Source organism: Macrobrachium nipponense, chromosome 38, assembly GCF_015104395.2.
Source record: "Macrobrachium nipponense isolate FS-2020 chromosome 38, ASM1510439v2, whole genome shotgun sequence".
NCBI classification, from domain to species: domain Eukaryota; kingdom Metazoa; phylum Arthropoda; class Malacostraca; order Decapoda; family Palaemonidae; genus Macrobrachium; species Macrobrachium nipponense.
In genome coordinates this window covers 42,567,659-42,591,521 of record NC_061098.1, presented here as the reverse complement: position 1 = coordinate 42,591,521, position 23,863 = coordinate 42,567,659, and the positions used below count along the sequence as shown (strand labels likewise).

General features: G+C 38.7%; 1 protein-coding gene across 1 annotated transcript in view; it reads left to right on the top strand.

Annotated features, from left to right (window-relative positions):
* The first annotated feature begins 1,755 nt into the window (after positions 1 to 1,755).
* Positions 1,756 to 23,863, top strand: part of LOC135209816 (hemicentin-1-like) — a 26,153-nt gene continuing 4,045 nt past the window's right edge. Inside the window, exons 1-5 of the mRNA XM_064242589.1 lie at positions 1,756 to 1,861; positions 6,825 to 7,040; positions 13,818 to 13,947; positions 15,717 to 15,862; positions 16,818 to 17,071. Coding sequence (XP_064098659.1) covers positions 1,756 to 1,861; positions 6,825 to 7,040; positions 13,818 to 13,947; positions 15,717 to 15,862; positions 16,818 to 17,071 — 852 coding nt within the window. The remainder of the gene's footprint in view (positions 1,862 to 6,824; positions 7,041 to 13,817; positions 13,948 to 15,716; positions 15,863 to 16,817; positions 17,072 to 23,863) is intronic.

The following is a 23,863-nucleotide window of genomic DNA, read 5'->3' as shown; positions in this document are numbered from 1 at the left end:
ACAAACACTACCGGAGTCGAGGTGGGTTGATGTTTGTCTCCAACCAACTAATTACCTGCGCGCGAAAGGTATATGAGGGTGAGAGGCGACATGAACTTTTAACCTCTCGCGGTGGTGTAGTAGGAAAAGCTTCACTGACGTTCCTGGGTTTGAAAGGATCCATAGGTTCGCGTCCTGGTCCAGGCAAATCTATTATCGAGAAAAAATTCCCCTTCGGTTAAGCATATATGAAAATATATTAATTCCGAGGTAGAGCGAATTAGATATTAAAGGACATTGTAACTCGATATATGTATATGAATCACGGAAATGTGATATGACTTATAGATTGGCTACGTGCTGTCAAAAGCACTACAAACACTACCGGAGTCGAGGTGGGTTGATGTTGTCTCCAAACCAACTAATTACCTGCGCGCGTATATGAGGGTGAGAGGCGACATGAACTTTTAACCTCTCGCGGTGGTGTAGTAGGAAAAGCTTCACTGACGTTCCTGGGTTTGAAAGGATCCATAGGCTCGCGCCTGGTCCAGGCAAATCTATTATCAGAAAAAAGCAAAAAATCCCCTTCGGTTAAGCATATATGAAAATATTTTAATTCCGAGGTAGAGCGAATTAGATATTAAAGGACATTGTAGCTCGATATATGTATATGAATCACGGAAATGTGATATGACTTATAGATTGGCTACGTGCTGTCAAAAGCTCACAAACACTACCGGAGTCGAGGTGGGTTGATGTTGTCTCCAAACCAACTAATTACCTGCGCGCGAAAGGTATATGAGGGTGAGAGGCGACATGAAACTTTTAACCTCTCGCGGTGGTGTAGTAGGAAAAGCTTCACTGACGTTCCTGGGTTTGAAAGGATCCATAGGTTCGCGACCTGGTCCAGGCAAATCTATTATCGAGAAAAAATTCCCCTTCGGTTAAGCATATATGAAAATATATTAATTCCGAGGTAGAGCGAATTAGATATTAAAGGACATTGTAGCTCGATATATGTATATGAATCACGGAAATGTGTATGACTTATAGATTGGCTACGTGCTGTCAAAAGCACTACAAAACACTACCGGAGTCGAGGTGGGTTGATGTTGTTCTCCAAACCAACTAATTACCTGCGCGCGAAAGGTTATATGAGGGTGAGAGGCGACATGAACTTTTAACCTCTCGCGGTGGTGTAGTAGGAAAAGCTTCACTGACGTTCCTGGTTTGAAAGGATCCATAGGTTCGCGCCCTGGTCCAGGCAAATCTATTATCGAGGAAAAAAACATTCCCTTCGGTTAAGCATATATGAAGAATATATTAATTCCGAGGTAGAGCGAATTAGATATTAAAGGACATTGTAGCTCGATATATATATATATATATATATATATATATATATATATATATATATATATATATATATATATATATATATATATATACAGAAAGAGAGAGAGAGAGAGAGAGAGAGAGATGCAATTTCCCTGTTGGTATTTCATCGGATAAATTCATAGGTTTCGTAGGTTAACATAAAATTCACGACCCTCTAGTTATTTAAAAACAACAATGGGTGTAAATAAGTCTGACTTATTCGACAGAAAGCCTTTGCCATTCCAGTATCATGGCATGTGTAAAGAATATCCTACAATGATTGGGACTCTGAATCATTCTTATCCTCTCAGCTTATTTCAGTGACTTAGAGCCTAAGGACTGCCATGTGTGTGTTGAAATGAATAATGCAGTTAAGACTTCTTCTCCTTCAGGTCTGAGATGAAGGTGAAGGCTCTCATCGAGGACAATGGCAGGACCTTCCATTGCGACGCCCAGAACGGCCTGGGAGTCGTTCTCTCCACAAACATATCACTGAATGTGCTGCGTAAGTAAATGCTTTGGTTTTTCCCCTTTTTTTTTCTTTTCTCTTTTTTTTTTTTTTCCTTTCTTTTTTTCTCTCCTTTTTTCTTTTTCTTTTTTTTTCCCCCAGTTCTCCTTCTCTCATTAGATGTCCCTGAGAGAAAAATAAGGAAAGAGATGGACCACGATTTGCAATTCTTCTTTTCTTAAAATTATGAATCATCGAACTGCTTCATAATTGTCGTTTTTGCTCCTGAGTTTTTGCAAAGAAAGTGTGATTTCTACGAGCGAATCGAAATCAAGTGAATATAGGACTCAAAATTCGAAGTACCATAACTGAGATGGTTCATTTCGCTGAGAAGATTTTGCAGTGATATTCGGAGTTTTGGAAATTTTTCAAGATAGTTTAGAGGAAATATTAAAATCATTCATATTCACCAACTACTGCAATAACAAAAATAGGATAACTGATGCTTATAAGATAAACTAACGTGAATTTCCTTTTGAAGTCTGGCCCTGCAGAGCGGCATTTCTTGGCAGGCCTCGTACGAGGTATTACCGGCAGTGAACCTCAACCGGTTCAACGTAAACTTTACTTAAGGTTCTTTGCAGTGTCCCTTCGACCCCTAGCTACACCCCCTTTCGTTCACTTCACGGTACCTCCGTTCATATTCACTTTCTTCCATCTTAATTCCCACCCTCTCCTAACAATTGAGTCATAGTGCAACTGCTTTGAGGTTTTCCTCCTGTTGTACCTCTAAAACCTTTTTGCTGACAATTTCAGCTTGAGCACTGAATGAATGACCTCATGGGTCTCAATGCTTTGTTTTTGGTCTAAATTCTGTAATCTATTCTATTCTAATCTTTTTTTGACAGAGTGGGGCTGTCACGTGAATTTTTTAGATAAAGCTTGTTATGGCTTAATTCACTAGGGTAAGGAGACCGTTCCCTTCATAAAAGGTTCATACACAAGACAATGGTAAATATTGCAGAAAGGAAACCAATTTCTTTAAAAAATATATTTATTACAAAAACTTAACATTGAACATAAACCAAAATAATAGCTACCTAATAATTAAATGCAAACTAATATTCAATCGTAACTAATACATTAACACACAGCAACGTATAAAGCAATTCAATAGACCAGGACAATAAAGTCGGTACGTGACTTGCGGTCAACACCTAAAAGAAAAACAAAAGAAAAGCCTCTTACAATGACAACACTAATTACACCAAAATTAAAGTGTCAACACAAAACCACAATACTTTAAAAGTTATATTCCATAAAATTTTGAACGCCAAATTTAACACAATCACCTAAAAGAAAACCCATGGAGAGATAAAGCACACGTAACAAAAGGTGATCACTACCAAAGACGTATTACGGTATTTGCTGCCCACTCCTAAAACAAAACAATTACTTGTGTAAAATAAGCATCAATAAATATTCAAATGTTCTATATACAATATAGAATAAACACTTAACCTAACGGTCAATATCACGAAGATTACCTTGGGATTCTTTCAGTTTACTCGAGGGTTACTGGACCACGTCCTTACACTGCCCCACTGCTCCTCAAAGCAGAGCACCTCTTTGCTTGCTGACGAGCTCCCTACTGCCGTAGTCAAAATTCCGGCTACGTTGTCGCTTCGTTAACGAATGCAGTGAGAGTCAAATTGGTAAAACTGCACTTTGCGAACCCAACAGGCAAACTTCCCTATACCTGTCATCATAATGCATGACAGGGGCCGAGAATCAAGATTTATGTATAAGCGATTTTTACCTCATACCTTTACGGGTTTGATTGCTTTGTCCATTACACTGATTCACCCTAAGTATTGCTTCGAGGTATATTATTATTATTATTATTATTTTTTTTTTTTTTTTTTTTTTTTTTTTTTTTTTTTTTTTTTTTTTTTTTTTTTTTTTTTGCTCTATCACAGTCCTCCAATTCGACTGGGTGGTATTTATAGTGTGGGGTTCCGGGTTGCATCCTGCCTCCTTAGGAGTCCATCACTTTTCTTACTATGTGTGCCGTTTCTAGGATCAACACTCTTCTGCATGAGTCCTGGAGCTACTTCAGCCTCTAGTTTTTCTAGATTCCTTTTCAGGGATCTTGGGATCGTGCCTAGTGCTCCTATGATTATGGGTACGATTTCCACTGGCATATCCCATATCCTTCTTATTTCTATTTTCAGATCTTGATACTTATCCATTTTTTCCCTCTCTTTCTCTTCAACTCTGGTGTCCCATGGTATTGCGACATCAATGAGTGATACTTTCTTCTTGACTTTGTCAATCAACGTCACGTCTGGTCTGTTTGCACGTATCACCCTATCCGTTCTGATACCATAGTCCCAGAGGATCTTTGCCTGATCGTTTTCTATCACTCCTTCAGGTTGGTGCTCGTACCACTTATTACTGCAAGGTAGCTGATGTTTCTTGCACAGGCTCCACTGGAGGGCTTTTTTGCCACTGAATCATGCCTCTTTTTGTACTAGTTCTGTGCAAGTGCCGGGCATTCACTTGCTATGTGGTTTATGGTTTCATTTTTCGTATTGCACTTCCTACATATGGGAGAGATGTTATTTCCGTCTATCGTACTTTGAACATATCTGGTTCTTAGGGCCTGATCTTGTGCTGCTGTTATCATTCCTTCAGTTTCCTTCTTTAGCTCTCCCCTCTGTAGCCATTGCCAATTGTCATCGCTGGCTAGTTCTTTAGTCTGTCTCATGTATTGTCCGTGCATTGGTTTGTTGTGCCAGTCCTCTGTTCTTTCTGTCTTTCTCCTTTCTCTGTATATTTCTGGGTCTTCGTCTACTTTTATTAGTCCTTCTTCCCATGCACTCTTTAGCCACTCGTCTTCACTGGTTTTCAGATATTGCCCCAGTGCTCTGTTTTCGATGTTGACGCAGTCCTCTATACTTGTCCTCTCCCTCCTTCCTTTCGTGTTATGTATAGTCTGTCCGTATTTGCTCTTGGGTGTAGTGCTTTGTGTATTGTCATTTGTTTCCTGGTTTTCGATCTATGCTGCGGAGTTCTGCCTTTGTCCATTCCACTATTCCTGCGCTGTATCTGATTACTGGCACTGCCCATGTGTTTATGGCTTTTATCATATTTCCGGCGTTGAGTTTTGACTTGAGTATCGCCTTGAGTCTCTGCATATATTCTTTCCTGAATCGTGTCCTTCATCTCTTGGTGTTTTATATCCTCCTTCCATTATTCCCCGGTATTTATATCCTGTCTCATCTATGTGTTTGATGTTGCTCCCATCTGGTAGCTTTATCCCTTCAGTTCTCGTTACTTAGCCTTTTTGTATGTTGACTAAAAAAAAAAAAAAAAAAAAAAAAAAAAAGTTTTGCCTCCGGACATATTACTATTATTATTATTTGCGTTGTTTGCAGATGGGCCAGTCTGGAGTCGGTGCCGAGCGGAACCATCGACGTCCATGAAAAAGAGGACCTGTTGGTGACGGCTTCGGCCTCTGCAAATCCTCCGCCAGTGAAGTAAGGTTTTCCTCTGCTTTGTGTGAAATCTGTTGGTGCAGGAATATGTGGAATCCAGGGATCTCACGAGATCTCTAAGGCGTATGTGAAATGACCAATTCGCTTAGGAACATCTGATTCCAGAGGGGTCGTACTAAACACGGTGAAACTGCTCCATTTACACTGTTTTACAGTGCTTATTACTAGTCCCTGGGGGATCAGATGCACTAAGGGACGTTTGATCTCTCACGGGCTAGTACTAAACACGGCGAATACATTTGACTCCCCAGGGGCTAGTACTAAACACGGCGAAACAGTGTAGATGAACCACTATTTCACCGTGCTCCTAAGCGAATTTGTTATTTTACATAATCCCTAGGAATTCCGCGAAACCCATGATTTCTGTGAAAGCTTTCCGATTGTCGTAATAATTGTGATATACACACACACACATATAATATATATATGTACTTAGCTAAGTAAAGGACAAAAAGTCGAAAGGCCTTGTAGATTGCCATCATTTCTCTTGCCTTCGTCAATGCTGTCTTTATTTATGTATTCATCGCGTCCATATTCTCGTGGTTCAGTTACACATACATACGTGTATACATATGTTTGTGTGTGTGCATGTGAGTGTGTATCACAATTAGAAAGACAATCAGAAAGAATTCACAGAATGCCAAAATAAACAAGAAAAAATGGACCCTTAGGAAAGCCTTGTTTCTCAACTTAATCGTTCGAAATGGCATAAAAACGAAGGTCTTATCAAAGGAGGGATTATGTGATTCGTGTCACTTAGTCCCCAGCCATTATCCCTGGATTCGGAATGTTGGTCTTCCTCAGAACGAGTCATCTGAAGGTTTTAGCAATAGATGCGCCTGCAGTGGTCCCTGAGACAAATCTGTGTTCATCATGTCGTCTGAAAAGATTGAAATTTTAAACTCATGATGAACGTATGATGTATCTCAGTTTATCTATGGGATATGACAACCACTTTTACAGGTGACAATGGCACCATTCTTATGTCTTCATTTTGCCTTTTATTGACGTTCAGTTTCCCCTTTGAATTAAGCTCTTCTTTTTCTACAAGATATTATGTATATTCCCTATTTTTCTCGTAATTTCTATTGTTCAAAAATCAGAATTATGGAAACGACTAACGTCAGTTTATTTGGTTGATAATAGCTGAAAGATATGGCAGATGATTTTCTCTTTTATTCACAAAAAGAAAAAAAAAACATTACCGTAACAATTACGACGTTGGCTTGGCTTAGATTAGCTGCATTTTACTTGTAAGTTTATTAAGCTACTTATAGCAACTTCCATCAGCTTTTTTCGTTGTTATTTGAATCCAGAAGCTCAAAATTCCTTTAAATCTTTTCCAAGTCTTCCATCAGTTCAATTTGCCATCTATCAATCATTCCCTCCTGCCACTGAAAAGTTGTTTATTGGAGAGAGCTTCAAGGGGCACTCACAATGGCACTCTCGCACTTCTTCAGGTACAGCTGGTGGCACGGTCCTCTGGAGTTGGAGGGCCAAATGGAGCCTGTCGCTGGAGGAGGAGGAGGGGGAGGGGGAGGAGGAGGAGTTGGCAAACTGGAAGGGGGGGCGCCTTGAGATGAGAAGGGTCCATCGCCAGGAGTCCGGAGAATACTCTGTCACTGCCACAAGTCCCAGGGGAACTGCCACCGCTTCCTTCGTCATTAATGTCCAGTGTACGTGAGTTGGTTTTGCCAGAGCTCCTTTCGTTGGTCATCTATTCTCCTTTTTGGGAAAGAGAGAGAGAGAGAGAGAGAGAGAGAGAGAGAGAGAGAGAGAGAGAGAGAGAGAGAAGTGGAAATACATATAGCAATCAGGCGTAAGAACACTGTGGGAAAAAGAAGTATGTATAAAATGTAAAAATAAAAACACAAAAAAAAACTTTAAAAAAGTTAATTGGAAAATGAAACAAAAATAAAAAAAAAGATGAAACGATAATAAATAGTAAACAATTAAATAAAAGCAATAAATATAAAAATTTAGACAATTAAAATGAAAATAAAAGTAAAAAATAATAAAAATGATTAAAACAAAAATAATAGAAATTGAAAAACAATTAATAAAAATAAAGGTTGACCTTGAGAGACTGACTGCATTATGCAGACAGAGACGAACAGGCAAGCAAAATGAAAATAACAATATTACGAAATGGCATCAATGAAGGTGTTCTTTGCGGGTTATTGAGAAACTTGTTTGAACAGTCTGGATAAATAGTAGGTTTTCCAGGATTTCTTCTGATCAAATCGTAAAATGCTTGTGGTGTCTTTCGTTGATTCGTCTGTGTTTGTGGGGATGAAGATAGAAATGTAGTTAAGTTTTGTTTGTATTTGCCATATTTTGTGACTTTTTGTTGTTTGGATATTTTGGAAAACGTAGGATTCCAAACATTGCAAAATGTTGTTGTTGTTGGGAGGGGGGTTTAGGAAAGGTCTACGGAAAAACCTAAAAACGTCTGAAAAAGGTTTTCTGCGTTGAGGTAATGATACAGGAATTTAGGAAAGGTTTTTATGATTTATTTATTAGAATGAAAATGTAAAAAAATAAATAATGTGCATGTTAAACACTATAGAACAATTATTTCTAATAAAATATAGAGTATTTACTTTAATTTTTGTTGGTGAAACGATGCTTTATTTGACCGCAGATTTAAGCAAGCGCCTCAAGTAAGTTGGAGGTCGGATCACGTATTGTTCCTGCTACAGTATTCTGATAATGAATAATTTTATTGTTAGGGTCTCTAACAAATAGCTAGAAAATCCATTTTCTATGTACTATGGTTTTCCAAGAATGAGGACATAAAGATATTGCATAATATTAATAAACAAATAAACGAGATTCCATTGTCAATTCATAAGCTGATTTAGCCTCCCATAATCTGCAACAAAGTCTTTTCAGCTACGAATATAAAAATATACACTGAGTGGGCACAGGCAGACATTTGTCATACATAAGCGCTGGAAACGACGTACCATGAGACACATCTATTCTGTCTGCACCACCACGTCACGTAGTCAAGTATATCTTAGTTTAACCAGACCAGTGAGCTGATTAACAGCTTTTTAGGGCTGGCCCCAAGGATTAGATATTTTTATGTGGCTAGAAACCAACTGGTTACCCAGCCACGGGACCTACAGCTTATTGTGGGATCCGAGCCACATTATATCGAGAAACGAATTTCTAGTCACCAGAAATAAATTCCTCTGATTCAACGTTGGCAGAGCGGGGAGTCGAGCTCGCGACTCCGCATACGTCACATGGTGACCCGTCTTTTGTTATATATCAATAAATTGTAAAGAATCTGTGTTTCATGTGTGTATAAGTTACCGTTTTAAATGAAGCTCTTACAAAACTGGAGGGAGGTCCACATAAAACAAGAACTGGATAGAATTAGTCCAGGAGGAAAGCGAATCATTGAAAACAGAGCGCCAAGGGAGAGAAGCAGAATGGGGAAGCTTGGGAAATCACAACACGTTCCAACAGGAAGCAGTGTGTGAGGAGGTGGAGAAAGGCAAACAGAAGGCATAAAGTGAGAATATGGAGGAATGAAGAAAAATAGAATACAGGCAAACTGAGGAGGACAGAAGGGAACAAGGGAACGTCGTCGGCTGATGGAAGCTCTCATTTTAGCTTTCTGCAAAAGAGAATAGTTGAGATGGCTTTGTCTGTCCTGTCCTTCCGTACTACTGAGTATAGCGTGCTGCAAATTGGTATATTGATCATCCACCCTCCATTTATCGAACATACCAAACTGCAGCCCTCTAGCCTCAGTAGTTTTTATTTTATTTTAGGTTAAAGTTAGCCGTGATCGTGCGTCTGGCACCGTTATAGGTGCTAACAACACATGCCCCCATCAGGCCGTGGCTGAGTGTTTCATACAGCATTTTATGCTGTACAGAAAACTCGACTGCGCTGAAGTAACTAAGGTGCATTTTTTACTTGCTCATATTGTCTAAAGTTTAATACATCAACTAAGTTACAGGAAGACTATTATGTTGGGCTAAAAATCTTCGTGGAAACCAGTTTGATTCAGTAAGACAAACTTGCACTCGTAATTCTTAACAAAGAAGTAAGAAAATAGTCTCACTCCGTACCAACACTGCCAAGTATGGAAAGATACCCATAGCTATCAGTTCCTCGTTGGATGAGTGGTTTACGTGCTCGTCAACCGATTCGGTGGGCCCGAGTTCGATTCCGCTCACTGCCAACGTAGAATCAGAGCAATTTGTTTCTGGTGATTATAAATTAATTTCTCGATTTAATGTGGTTTGGATGCCACAATAAGCTGTAGGTCCCGTTGCTAGGTAATCAATTGTTTCCTAGCCACGTCAAAATACCTAATCCTTCGGGACAGCCCTAGGGGAGCTGTTAATCAGCCCAGTCGTCTGGTTAAACTATGATATACTTAAGTTTTTATCCATAGGTATCAACAATCTAACAACGCAGTAAATGACTGACTTCATGACAGAATGATACCATCCCAAACGGTTCATGGTATTTAGCCTGGAATGAGCTAAAATGCTGAGAAATAATCCAGGTGTTAGCATCACGAATCTGCTAAGATGTTCCTATATGAGATCTCGAAGATGCAGCCATGAACACTCACTTTAATTGCTTAGGGAACAAAGGAAAAGTATCCAGAACCCTATTCACTGTTCCCAGTGATGATCTGTCTATCAGCCTTCCAGTTCTGCCCCGTTGCTATGCAAATGTTTTATTTTTTGGCTTTCGATGAAAATATTGAAACACAGATTTCCATATTTGGGCAAGAGAGGACTGAACTCATCCTGGCAGCAGGACGGAAGTGTATGAAATCCAACAGTGGGCAGGACTTCCCTCAGCCACATAGAAAACTTTGCTACAAAAGGCGGCCAAGAAATCAGTTACTGGTTTCCAGAGGTCCGGAGATTGAAAGATGCCTTCAGCACTCACTGCAAGAAGAATGGACATTTATATATTGCGTGAAATAAAAAAAATGAACAATGCAACGTTGAAGTTCATTTATGGGGACTGAAGACAAAGTGGCAACAGTATCAGAGACCAAGACAGAGCATGATGACGCAGTAACTGATGAAACAGAGAACACTAATAGACACTTCAGCATTGCAGCTAAATCATTTGTTATTTTGTACAGAAACATACTGGTATGAGTGGGAAGGTGGCTAATAATGTGATTACCATAAATAATAAATTCATCTATCTGTCTCTCCTGACTAAGAATAACAGTACCATATACAAAACTAGTAGCATATCCAAGTTTGTTTGTTTGTATGGTATTTTATGTTGCATAGAACCAGTGATTATTCAGCAACGGGACCAACGGCTTTACGTGACTTCCGCACCACGTCGAGAGTGAACTTCTATCACCAGAAATACACATCTCTCACACCTCAATGGAATGTCCGAGAATCGCACTCACGGCCACCTAGATACTATTTTCAGTAGCTTACAACATGCGAATATTCCTCATCAGGTTCTATTCGGTAATTTGGGGAGTTTTCTTACAATGTTTTGGTTGGGGCAGTTTCATTCTTTCACACAGACTTGCTAAGCGTCACGGGGAGTCGAGTGTTTTCAGCATAAGTGTCTTTCAAATAAGCATGTTTACATAAGAAAAACGTATTCAATAAACGTGTTTTTAGCCCTGAAATATGACTAAAACTTGCAGTTGTAATCAAATCCCAATATATCAGAACAGAAAGCAATAAATTCATGCGTGACACCGTGAGCAGGTCGGCACAGTCCCTCTCGAAGTCTTGTCAAATACGACCGAATTTATTGCACTTGAAGAAAACACTTGCAATGTTTTTTTCTACCAACATTTCTAATAATATGATTTCTCATTAAAGTCAAGCAGCAAATCATCTTCCAGTAAAAGGCTACATGATTTTCACCTCTTTTAAACTAACAGATGGCTGAATGACCTGACAAGAGTTATCCTATAATTTGGGGCTGTTTTTATACATATTATTGTAGGTAACTGACGTTATTATCCTGGTATTACCCACTGATGCTATTTTTCAGTTGAGCCTCATTGCTTCTTTGTCTCTTGATATAGGGTGTCCATAAAATCCCAGTACCATTACAAGTATTTATTGATCATAATGGTACTGGGACTTTATGGACGCCCTGTATGTTTGTCAAGAAGCTAACATGAGAGTTGCAGGTGGATGCTGACTGAAATATTACAAAAGGCTCGTGATTGGAAAACACTGAATAAATGTTTGAGTAGAAAGGGATGTAACCTTTGACCTTCTATGTGGGTCAAAATATGTTGGACATTGTTTTCATTGTTTTGACATGTATGCGATAGATTCGTAATTGATGTCGTTACTCCGCTAATGAAACAGAAGTGCAAATTTGCTAATTGGTATTTGGCATGAATTGTCTGGACGTTCAACGACTTTGTCTATTTGTCCTTGAAATATGATTGGTTTCGTTTTACTAGTTTTGATCAACTTACTTCCGACCATTGATTTATGTATTATATTATGCTCAGAACTTGGTCGAATAATGCAATGGATATTTATTAAAGATTTCTTATTACACAGTGACGTCAAAGTCAGTGTTAAAGTCTAGGTCATACCTACGTTAACGTCAACGTCAAACATGAATTTAAACTGGGCCATCACCTTTGAACTAAGAGAGACAGATCAATTAATGATGCCTCTTCGAAGAGTGAAATCATGGTCAATGTAAAGTTCATACTTATAAGTCAAAGGTGAAATAAGATTTTAAGGTAAAGGAGATAGAGTGGTAAAGTCGGAATTTGAGATGAGGGTTTCGTTCATTTGGTGGAGATGTTTGTCCTTTGGGTGGCAGGAGTCTGCAATAAGGTTTGGTCCTTGTTGCTGGTAACTAGCAGTTAGATTTGGGGAGTGAGATCACTCGTCTCCTGAATCTTGCCCTCTCTGGATGTTCTTGGCTGAGATGAAATGGCTAAACTAAATTTGAGAGACCAAGGGTTCCTAATAGTGAGCATATATATATATATATATATATATATATATATATATATATATAATATATATATGTGTGTGTATGTATGTATTTATGCATATATATATATATGCAATATGTATACACACACACACACACACATAGATATAATATTTCAAGAGCATCCAATTTATACATACATATACATATATTGTGCATCTTTCTCAGGATAAATCTAATGATTTTTGGCCAAAGTGTAAATCATTTCCAGGCATATATAACGAAAATGTTCCCAGAAACTCAAAAGAAACAAGAACAAGACGAGACAGACAATATGGTCGACTCGCTTCCTACGTTCTGACGCTCTCTTGACACAAACGAAGGGATGAATAAGTCAAATGTTATTTCTCTATGGAGTGATGTTGGTCGCTTTAGATGCTCGAAAACTATTGAGTTGATTCTTTTCGGCATAAAAGAGGCCGGCTGAAGCTAATGAATCTCTGCTGGAACTCCGGAAGTGTCATTAATCTCCAACCAAAGCCGGGGTCAATCCGCAAGGTTGAAACAGGGGCAGTTCGACTCATTTTCCATTATCCCCTGTGATTACCTGATGCCACGATACCTCTTGCAAAATTAAACGCTCTCTCTCTCCCCACCTTTCTCTCTCTCTCTCTTTTGTGTGGATGTGTGTGTATCTGGGCTCATCGAGTTAAGACTGAGAATATGTCAGCTGGTATTCCTGGGTAAATGGTGTCATGTGTTATGTATAGCTGTTATTTCACGTCTACAGGAGTAATTCTCTGGCTATGTCTCTATGTCTCTCCTTATACAGACACAGACACACACACACACACACACACACACACACACACACATATATATATATATATATATATATATATATATAGTATATATATATATATATATATATATATATATATATATATATATAGTACGTGGGTAATCTTCTTGGACACGAATATAGGTTACTTAGTTGTATTGCAATAGGAACATGAAAGCTGATTTTGTGAGGATATATATATATATATATATATTATATATATATATATATATATATATATATATATATATATATATATATATATATATATTTGATTAATGTGTAAGATTATCAGAGAGAGAGAGAGAGAGAGGAGCGAGAGAGAGAGAGAGAAAGAGGAGAGACTGCCCTCATTTTCCAGTATGTTAGTTTCTGAGCGGAAATGTTGTCCATTTCCCACCTTGTCCGGCTGTGCTTTCCTTCAGGCCAAGTTGACCAGCCTTTTCCTTCCCAATCAGGAGCCAAGCATCAGTATGTCAGATCTGTGCTTTCGAACCAGATTTTGTCCAGAGAACATTCCCGTGAATCCAAACGGGTGACGGTGGATGAGGGTGGCTAAGCTTCCGTCTCTGTACAAGCAGTTGGCAATCCTACACCGAAACGTGACCCGGGTCATCAGACAGGAGAAACAGCAGGTAGGCAATCAGTCATGTCAGATCTTGTCTTTCGAACCCAGATGGTCCAGAGAACATCGTGACATCCAAACGGGTGACGGTGGATGAGGGTGGCTCAGCTTCCGTCCTCTGTACAGCAGTTGGCAATCCTACACCGAACGTGACCTGGGTCAGACAGGAGGATAACAGCAGGTAGGCAATCAGGTCAATGTCCTCAATACTGAATAAACATTTCCCTGTATGTAGTATGGTTAGGTACGCCGCTCACTCTAAAGAGATGTTTGTTTGTCTGGTGTTTTTACGTTGCATGGAACCAGTGGTTATTCAGCAACGGGACCAACGGCTTTACGTGAATTCCGAATCACGTCGAGAGTGAACTTCCATCACCAGAAATAGACATCACTCACCCCTCAACGGAATGCCCGAGAATGGAACTCGAGGCCACCGAGGTGGCAGACCAAGACCAAACCGACCACGCCACCGAGGCGCCCAGTGCCGCAATGAAATAGGAGTAAAACGATCCCCGGAAGCCGAGAGGGCAGAAGCCGAAATCTGTGCTGGAGAGCCAATTCCGGTGCAAATCCGGTTTGATCTTACAATATCCGCTCGCTCGCATATGAAACGGAGGAAGCTTTAGCCTCGACGGCATCAAATATTCGCGTCATTTTGATGCAATTTGACGTCCAGAAGATGAAATGAAATATTCAGTCTCGTTTGGGCGCTGAGTGACCTCTCCTGAATAAAGAAGGAAGGGCAGCGGTTTCCTCTTTAGCGGTGATTGAGAGGAAGAGAAGCCATGACTGAAATGCAACACACCAAGAAATAATGGTAAAAAAGTCCAAATAAATGATCGTAATCAACCATAAGTGCTATGTTAGTGATTTTATAAAACGATATATCAAAGTCACAACGCCCTCATTAGATAAATGTACTTTATAGCCTGACATAAAAATGAATTTTAAAGAAAAACAAACGTTTAGATAAAGATTTTGTAAAATAATTTCCTACTCCTGAACATATTCAGATGGAATACCTCACAGAGAAAAGAGTCACTTTGTTAGACGTTTCTGACATTTTTAACCGCTCTCAACTAACGAGAGATCTGTTCTTCATAGATTTAATGCTTTGATAGACTCCCTTTCCTTAAAATGAAACCACAACTTTATATATTAATGATGACAAATGCCGATTTACTATAGTGACATCTAAAAATTATTCTTTTTCTGAAAATATAAATTTAGGCTTATAACTTTCAACTTTTCAAATATCACGTAGCCAAAGATTTTCTGGTGTTTGCAATCACATTCTCAAATCCCTGAATTATAGTAATAACTCCTTGATTCCAGTTTTGACGTTTTTGTTGATTATTTTCCACCGTGCAAATCCAGAATACCTCCGGTAGAATTGCTGTCCATGCAAATCGTATTAATCAAAATATCGATAGCAGATGGTATTGACAGCGACTGGTTTTTTGGCACGAAAAAAAAAAGTATTAAAACAAAGGCTTCCTCTATTTGGCAATAAATTCGACTTCACCCCATGACGTAATCATTTATACGCGAAAAAGCAGACCATGTAAAATTTGTGAAATATATGACACAATGCTGTTTGAAATAGGGAAAATATATAAAACAATGCTCTTTGAACCAAACAAAAACTTCTTTCAGTTTTCTTCTGAAGATGGAAAAAGAAACCCACAAGATACCCGAGTATAACTTGTTTACTTGTAAGTATTTACATGGCAATAACACTCGAGTGCTTTCAGACTCCTGTGGCCTGAAAGCACCCGAGTGTTAATGCCATGTAAATACTTACAAGTGAACAAGTTATACTCAGTTATCTTGTGGGTTTCTTTTTCCACAATGCTCTTTATGGTTGCCCTGTGTTATGACCTAAGTCCGCCATTTGTTGAGATGCAGGAGACATTATGTAACCCCAGAGAATTTCGTGATGTCTTGCAGCAACTCCGAGGTTCTCTCTTGGGGCATCGGCGAAGCCAGACTCTCGATCGAGGGGGCGACCAGAGCAGACACGGGATTCTACCTGTGCCTCGCCTCCAACGTCGTCTCCAGGGCGGAGCCCGTTCGCGCGGCCGTCGTCGTAACTCGTAAGTAGTTTCTCTTCTTAAAGTCTTCTTTATCCACTGATTAACGCGAGTGGTTCTCAGTCAATACCAATGAGCTAACTCCTGTTTGACCACTGATTAACACGAGTGTTTCTCAGTCAATACCAATGAGCTAAACTCTTGTTTATCCACTTATTAACGCGAGTGTTTCTCAGTCAATACCAATGAGCTAAACTCTTGTTTATATACTGATTAATACGAGTGGTTCTTAGAAATTGGAAATAGGCTAAAGTCGTTTTTTATCGACTGATTAACACGAATGGTTCTCAGATGATGGCAATAAACATTTTGGTTAGGTTTGAAGTTCGGTTAAGTGATCAATCTCAGTTAATGGCTTTACTCTTCTTCAGTTAACTTGCCTTATTTCCATCCTGATATTTATGTTTGCCCATTTTCCAAAGGTATTCATTTTCAGCAGATACATGAAATGACGGTCAGTTGGCAAGGTGATTAGTAATTCGAGTAGTTTGTTTTTACCGATATAGGTATTGTTGCTTTGGTACCGTAGCTTTAAAATATCTTGCCTTTGCCAACTAAAATACAACCCATTTTGTAATGGAGAAGTTGATTGGCTACTCGGGACTAATGTGAATTCGCATGTTCGCATTTTCTTTAATGTTACCTTTCACTCATTTGCTTACAAAACTGGCACTCTTTCTATTACATACCTTAAGGATGCATCATCATCTTTCTGTATTTATAATATATCATCGAATTCAAGACAGTGAAAGGATGTGTAGCCTCCTTCCATCTGGGCAATTTTGTTTTTTTTTGTCGGAGAGAGAAATAAGTGTCCCTCATCATTTTTACGTATTCGTCAAATGTCTGTGAATTCGTCATCCATTACAACAAATTTGAGCACCATTGCACAAGTCCGTCTTTTCTCTCGAGTCTAAAAGTCATCCACTCAGTTTTATCCTTCCTTCTCCTTCTGCAGAAACTCCAGAGGTTCCCGACGAAGTGGAAGAAGGCGCAGAAGAGTCCTACCTGAGTCCCTGGGCTCACTTGGGGGGGACGGCCCGCCTGGAGTGCAGCGTGAAAGCCGCCCCTTCGCCCACTTTCAAGTGGACCATCAACGAGGACCGAGTTCTGCTAAATGACCGGAAGTATTTCATAAGGGTGCCTGAGGTGAGAGGGGCTCCTCCTCCTCCTCCTCCTCCTCCTCCTCCTCCTTTCATTAGTCTTATCTGGGCATTTTTGCATTTCGTGACGGGATCTATATTCTGTTTTTTTTCCAACTTTCTATCCGCCTGTGGTGGTTGCGCATGGTAACTCTGCGTCCCAGGCTTTTTATAGTTACGCTGTGTAAGTTTTAGGTAAATAAAAGGATATCTGGGTGTACATTTTCAACTGAAAAGTGTTTTAAGATTTCACTGTATGCGAATTACACCGTTAATATTCGAAATAGGATATTATTTAAAGCCCGGGATGCAGTGTTACCATGCGCAAACACCACAGGCGGATGGACAGATGGAAAAAAAACAGAAAGTAGGTATTATTTTGGTCGCTGAACAGAGCTGAAGTAGGTTCGCTGTGTAGAGATATAGAAATGAGGCCAAAGGCCAAGCGCTGGGTGGGGCCTAATGGTGAGGTCATTCAACGCTACGAGGAAAACTGACAGAGCGAAGGTTTGAAAGGTGTAACAGGAGGAAAACCTCGCTTTAACTCTATGGCGCAATGGTTAGAGAGAGTGAAAAGTAAGGTGGAAGAAATAGAATATGAAAGGCGGTACAGCAAAATAATGAAAGAGAATAGACCAGCATTAAATATGAGTAAGAAATGAACAGGTAAACAGTGATATTTTTGCTCATGTCAGTGTAACCAATCATACGTTCAACTTGGCATGTTGATCATCCACCCTCCAATCATCAAACATACCAAACTGCAGCCCTCTAGCCTTAGTTTGTCTATTTCTGGGGAAGGGCAAAAGCATAATCTATTCTTATAATGCACTGGAAAGAAACTTCACTAAGTAGTTTAATAAAAGAAAATTTCTGTATAAAACTGATCCTTTATTTTAAAAAGAGCAAGCTGTCTAATGTTTAAAAACGTTCTTGAAAGACGGGGAAAAGGAAACGGGATTAGCCGAATATTTGTAAAATTCGACCTGTCACTCAAAAGGGAGGAAGGAATTCTCCTATGAATCTTTGTCAGGTGGAATTACTTGGTTTCCAGCCGTTTGTATGTTCGTATGTACCTACTGTCCTGTTAGCATATGTGTTATGATTTTCCACCACTCTGTATCAGTCCTCTGAAGATGGATTAGTTAGCAATATAGGAAACACCGATCGGATTTACAACCGTTTCTCATTTTGTCCCGGTGGTAAACAATACACAAAATGACTTGTAAGAGTGATTATAAGAATATATATACTATATATATATATATATATATATATATATATATATATAATATATATATATATATATATATATATATATATATATATATATATATATATATATATATATATATATATATATGTAAGGCCTAGGGTTTTTGATTAATAATATATTGTCCATGTGTTCCCTGTGACCTATGGAATGTGGGGAACAGTGTAGAGTAGCTGACAATGAGTTTCTGGGGGTGGCGTGAGATAAAATTGCTTAGTTCAACAAGTCAATGCACGACAGTTTTATGAACTCTTCTCAAAGTGCCTTTGTGAAACTGGATGCAGCTAGAACCGCGAGGCGCTATCGAACTGTGTGTTCGTATGTGCGTGTGCGCCTCTTTCTGTTAAAAGTGTCATACCCAAGCCTATGGGAGGATTTTGACAAGAGGGCTTCAAGTCACAGGCAAGATGCCGTGGCATTCGCCGGGAGTTTTTTATTAATAGTGTTTTAGTGTCCGGTTGTTTGGGTAAGTGTTGAAGTGCTTTAGCCAAAGGGATGGCTTGTTTGATATCTTGTAAGATGTTCCATTTTATTAACTTTGTCTTTAAACTTGTGTGTGTACTTACCAGGATGTGTTCTGTATCTTTGAAACAGACGGATCTGGAATGCCGGGGGAACAAAGAATTCCCAGAGGGGTGTAGACTTTTTTTGGTGACTAGACATTGTACTGTTTTTGAGTTAGTCTGTAAGTCTGGATTACTTGATTGGTTGATTTATTTATTAGTTGTTAATAAACGTTAATGTTATGATGCAACTCTCTCATTTTCATTACCTATTAGAATGGAGAGGAAAGAGTTGGAGAGAGAGAGAGAGAGAGAGGGATTGCCGAGAGAGAGAGAGAGAAAGGTTATGAGTAATGGGGTGTGCGGGTCTGCCTTCCCGTTTTGCTGTGTCCACGCTTACCTTATGAATAATGGGGGGGGGGGGGGAGAATCCCCCAGTTACAGTGGTGGTTTTGGGCAGGCGGTTAAGAGGGGGTATAAAAGTTTTCTTTCTTTCTATGCCTAGGAATGCCAATGTAGAGATGGGTGGCCAGTTAGAAAATAAAAGGGGTTATGGCTTAGGCGATAGTTTTCGAACGACAAAGCTTTGCGGGATTGTGGAAAATTGTTAAATTGTTAGATCGCTCCCCCGGTTGCTAAGTGAAAAAAGGGGTAGAGAAAATATCCATCCGTGGGATGGGGGGATGAGGAAAGAAAATTTCTATTAGGGTCATCAAATTTGCTCGTACCGAGATTCTTCAGGGCGTGAGCCGTGAGACAAGCAACTCAGTCTAGTTCATGAGTGACGGTTGCTAGCTGCGTTTTCACCGATCGCGTTTGTATTGTGCCGACGAGATTTACGTATTCTACGCGAATTTCGAGTTCCTTTTGTTCCCATTATGGAGTGGTAAGTGTTAAGGAACTATTGTTTATCAAAGGGAGAGGGATGTTGTTTAAATATTTCAGGGTTATGGGATTGGTTCAAGAGGTCAACAATTTTTTCTTGTCTTGCCCCATAGTGACGTGTTTTTTTTGTTTTTATTTGCATGTGTTATAATAGACGTATTCGTCTTTGTTTTAAACACATGAGAGTGTATAGAGATGTGTTTTTTTATGCATGTGAACTGTGCTTAGATAAGCATATCTGGTTTAGAGACAGAGCGGCCACAATTTTACGGCTCAGCACATTTCTGCAGAGAAGCGCGTTGCATTGCGAGGGTATTGGCATCCCTCGGGGGATAGTTGCATGGAGGGTACCAGTGGCCTCCCTCGAGAGATGGTGCAGGGGAGGGCATTGCGAGATGGGTACTAGTGTATACCTGGGAAGGGGTCCTCAGACACTGTTCAAGGGAGATGGGGATACTACGGTATGCCTCGGGCTGTTCTGCGCTTGACTGAGGGGTTGTTCTCACGGGGGGGAGAAATTTTTTTTTCTCAGTGTCGGTGAACTCCCCCTTTTCCTTTTTTTCTTTGGTTTGTTTTGTTGGGGATGCGTTGGCCTTGACATTGGATGCTAAGATATCAGCTGATTGATTAGTTGATGAAGTAAAACGCCCGTAGAGTCTTTTTTAGAAAAGAGTTTTTTTTTTCTCTCTCTTGGACGAAGAGAAAAGGAAATAAAAAGAGATTTTTCTTTTCCGTGAATGAGGGGAAAAAGGAAAAGTAGTTAACATGCACGGGATGTTGTTATATGTTTCTTTGTGCCTTGAAAGACACAAATATAAGGGGGGGTGGGGGGGATACACAGATTATTTTTTTTATTGTGTTGGAGAAATTACTTTGAAATGCGAGGATTGGTGTTGTATCTGTTTTGTGTGGCAATGGTGTTAGTCATGGTGTATGCTGGAGAAATTGTATGTCATAGGATTCAGCAATACCAGTGTATGGCTATTTGAATTTTCACCCTTACTTGAGATCTTTGCAAGAGAATTATTGCTATGGAGAGTTATTGTTATTATTATTATTAATAATTATTATACTTGAGATGTGTCACGGGAGGGTGGCTTAAGTATAATTATCATTAAGGGAGACTTGTTTTACGAGAGTTTTTGAGATATTTCATGGGAGATTGTTCTATAATTATTACAGATAATTATTCATGGATAATTATTATGATGAGTTAATGGGAGAAGTCTTGTGCTAATTATTTGTTGAGTTCTTGTAACTTTGGAGAATATTTCAGTGATTCACGGGGATGAGTTTTGCTGAATCTTGATGAATCTGACTGAATCTTGGTGAATTGTGTTTTGAATCTTGCTGAATTTTTGCTGAATTTTTTGCTGAATTTTTTTGGTTTTTGGAGAATGGACAAGCATTAACATTGGTGATATTTTTTGTACTGATACTGAGAATGATTTTGATGATAGAAATTTTTTTTTGGTGATTTTGTGATAATGATATTTCTGATACTGATTTTTTTATACTAATACGTGGGTGCCGTAATGCCTATCAAGGGAGGTGAATCTTTTTGAATTTGGGAGGAACTAACAACACATTATTTTTTTTTTTTTTCCTTTTTTTATGAGTTCAGCAGATAATTGCTTGACATCTAGCGAGTTTTTCTCCTTTTTTGGAAGTTAGCCATAGCTGACACAAGTTTTTTTTTTTACCATGGGTGAATTTTAGTTTATTTTTTCTCTCCAGTTAGTGTGAATATTATCTCAGTTCATGACTTAGAGTCATTGTTCGGGAACGTGTTCGTGTTTTAGCTCTAGATTTGATGCTATAGAGAAATATATGGGAGAATTTTTTGCACGTTTTTGAATGCATACGTAATGGCACTACATTTTTTCTCTGGATATTTGTGTTCCAGATTATGTGAGTTTTCTTGCACAATACAGTTGTTGTATTTGTGACAACTTTGTGAGAGATAGGAAACTTAGTTAAGTTTTCTAGTGGCCTATGTCGTAGTGCATATGGAGAAGTCTTGGCTAAGACACTGTGAGTTGGGAATTATCTGTTATAATGACTTGTGGCACATTGGTGATTTTTTTGTCTAGAAATTTTCTAGACAGTTTTTAGTTTGCCGAATTTTTGCCCTTTTTTAGCAGGTTATGCTAAAATGGAGAGAGTTTTTTTATAGTTTTTGACTATAACATTGAGTTATTCTCTGGAGAATTGGAGTTATAATTGAGAATATTAATTTCGGAGAGATAATTGGAGGTATAATTTATTTTGGAGTTATATTTTGAGATATATATATGGGAGATATATTTTTTTTGGCCATTTTTTATATTTGCCAATAGTGGTATGAGCTATATTTAGTTCAATTATTTTGCAGCCATCTTTGTTGCAAATGGAGACACATATTTTGAGAATTATGGGGCAATATTTGTGAGTGTGAGTTAGTTGCCTTGAGAGCACATTTTTTTGGAGATATATTTTTTGGAGCCTTGTTGTTCCACATGGAGTTATTGGGGAAATAGAGGTAAATATTTTGCATTTGCCAAAATAGAGGTGATTATTCTCTATTCTTGGAGTGGTGTTGTTCTTTTTATTAACATATGGCTATTGGAGAAATAAGAGAGAATAATATAAGGGGGTTGGTTGTTAACCAAATGGAGGAAATATTTTTATAACCGAGTGGTGTTATTATTAATATGGTGAAATATGGAGTTGGAATTAATCTTTGGTGGGTGACCTTTTTTTGTGTTATGGAGTTTTTTTCGAGACAAGAGAAGATTTCTGTGGTTCTCTTTTTTGATTTCGTGACTATTAGAGGCGAATGGCATTACTGCATTACGAGTCATTTGGAGATGTGTGCATTTTTTATGTTCACAAGTGTGTTATTCTTGGAGAAATATAATTTGGGGAAAAGTCATGTTGAGAGAATGAGTCTTTGAGACAAATTTTTGAACACATTAGTCATATCCTGGAGTTAATTCTGTGAAATGTGTCAGTTAGACCTTTTTTTTCTAGAGAATCATGAGTTTCCAAACTTATGTGTCTGACAAGACAATTCTTATGCTGATGTTAGAGCATACGTCCGCAGTCGATTTTTCTGCTGACAAGCGATGTGATGAACATTTTGCTGATTCTTTTCCTCTGATGGTGACAGATCAGAATTTTGCAATATCTGGAAATGTTGACAATAGCATTTCACGAAAGCAGCATGTGAGAGTTTGCTTTCTGGCAAATTCCATAACTTTACATGGAGCATTTCTTGGGAAAAACGCGGGAGTTATGCATATTATACATGTATTATGTATTTTGAGATTGGAAATGTTCTTGTGATTATCCTTTTTTTTTTTTTTTTTTTTTGTTTTTTTTTTTTTTTTTTATTATATTTTTCTTCCTTTTCCTGTGAGAGATGTAATTTGGGGATTGAGCTTAAGTAGCATTTCTTTTTTTTATCGGGAGATGTGATTTTTCTGGGTTGCTGCTTACGTAAATGGGAGTTTGACATTAAGTCTCATTGTAATTAATTATTGAGCAGTAAAGGGGGTTTCGCTGTTAAAACGTTTGGAGATTTTTTTAGTCTGATTTTTTGTGGGTTGTTCAATATCAGAGTTTGAAAGAACATTTTTTGGTCTGGGTGTTACGAGATTCTTTTTTTTTTCCTTGGGCTCATTGCGATTTTTGTCTTGTCTTTTTTTTTCTTGTGAGCACATTCGAGTTTGAAATGTGAGTACAGAAGTCCGTGGAGTTGCTGTGATTTCTGAATTGTGTGTGTGATGATGTGTGAGTTTGGAGAATTGAGTTGGAGAACTTGATGTTTTTTTTTCTTAGAGAGTTGCGATAATGACTTATGATTTGGTAGTCATGTTAAGGGAGTTAATTTGGTTTAGGAGAACGTTCAGTTAGTATTTCTGACTTTTTGAGATCATTGTTTGATAGAAGTAGTATGTGGGTTTAATTTTCCTAGATTGACCAGTGACTTTGACTGACATACTAACGTACACCAAAAAGTCGTTTCCCGACACCAGCAAGACGTCCACCAGCCGTTTGCAGAGAGGTTGCTGTTATTTTACCCCAGGGTGATTACAAGAATTTCCACGTGGGTGATCGCGAGAATTCTACAGCGTGTCTTTGGGGATCTGCAGAAGCCGTGAGAAGTCTTCTACGATGAGGGAGGCATTCCGTCTTCCTACAGTTAGCTACAGTCTGC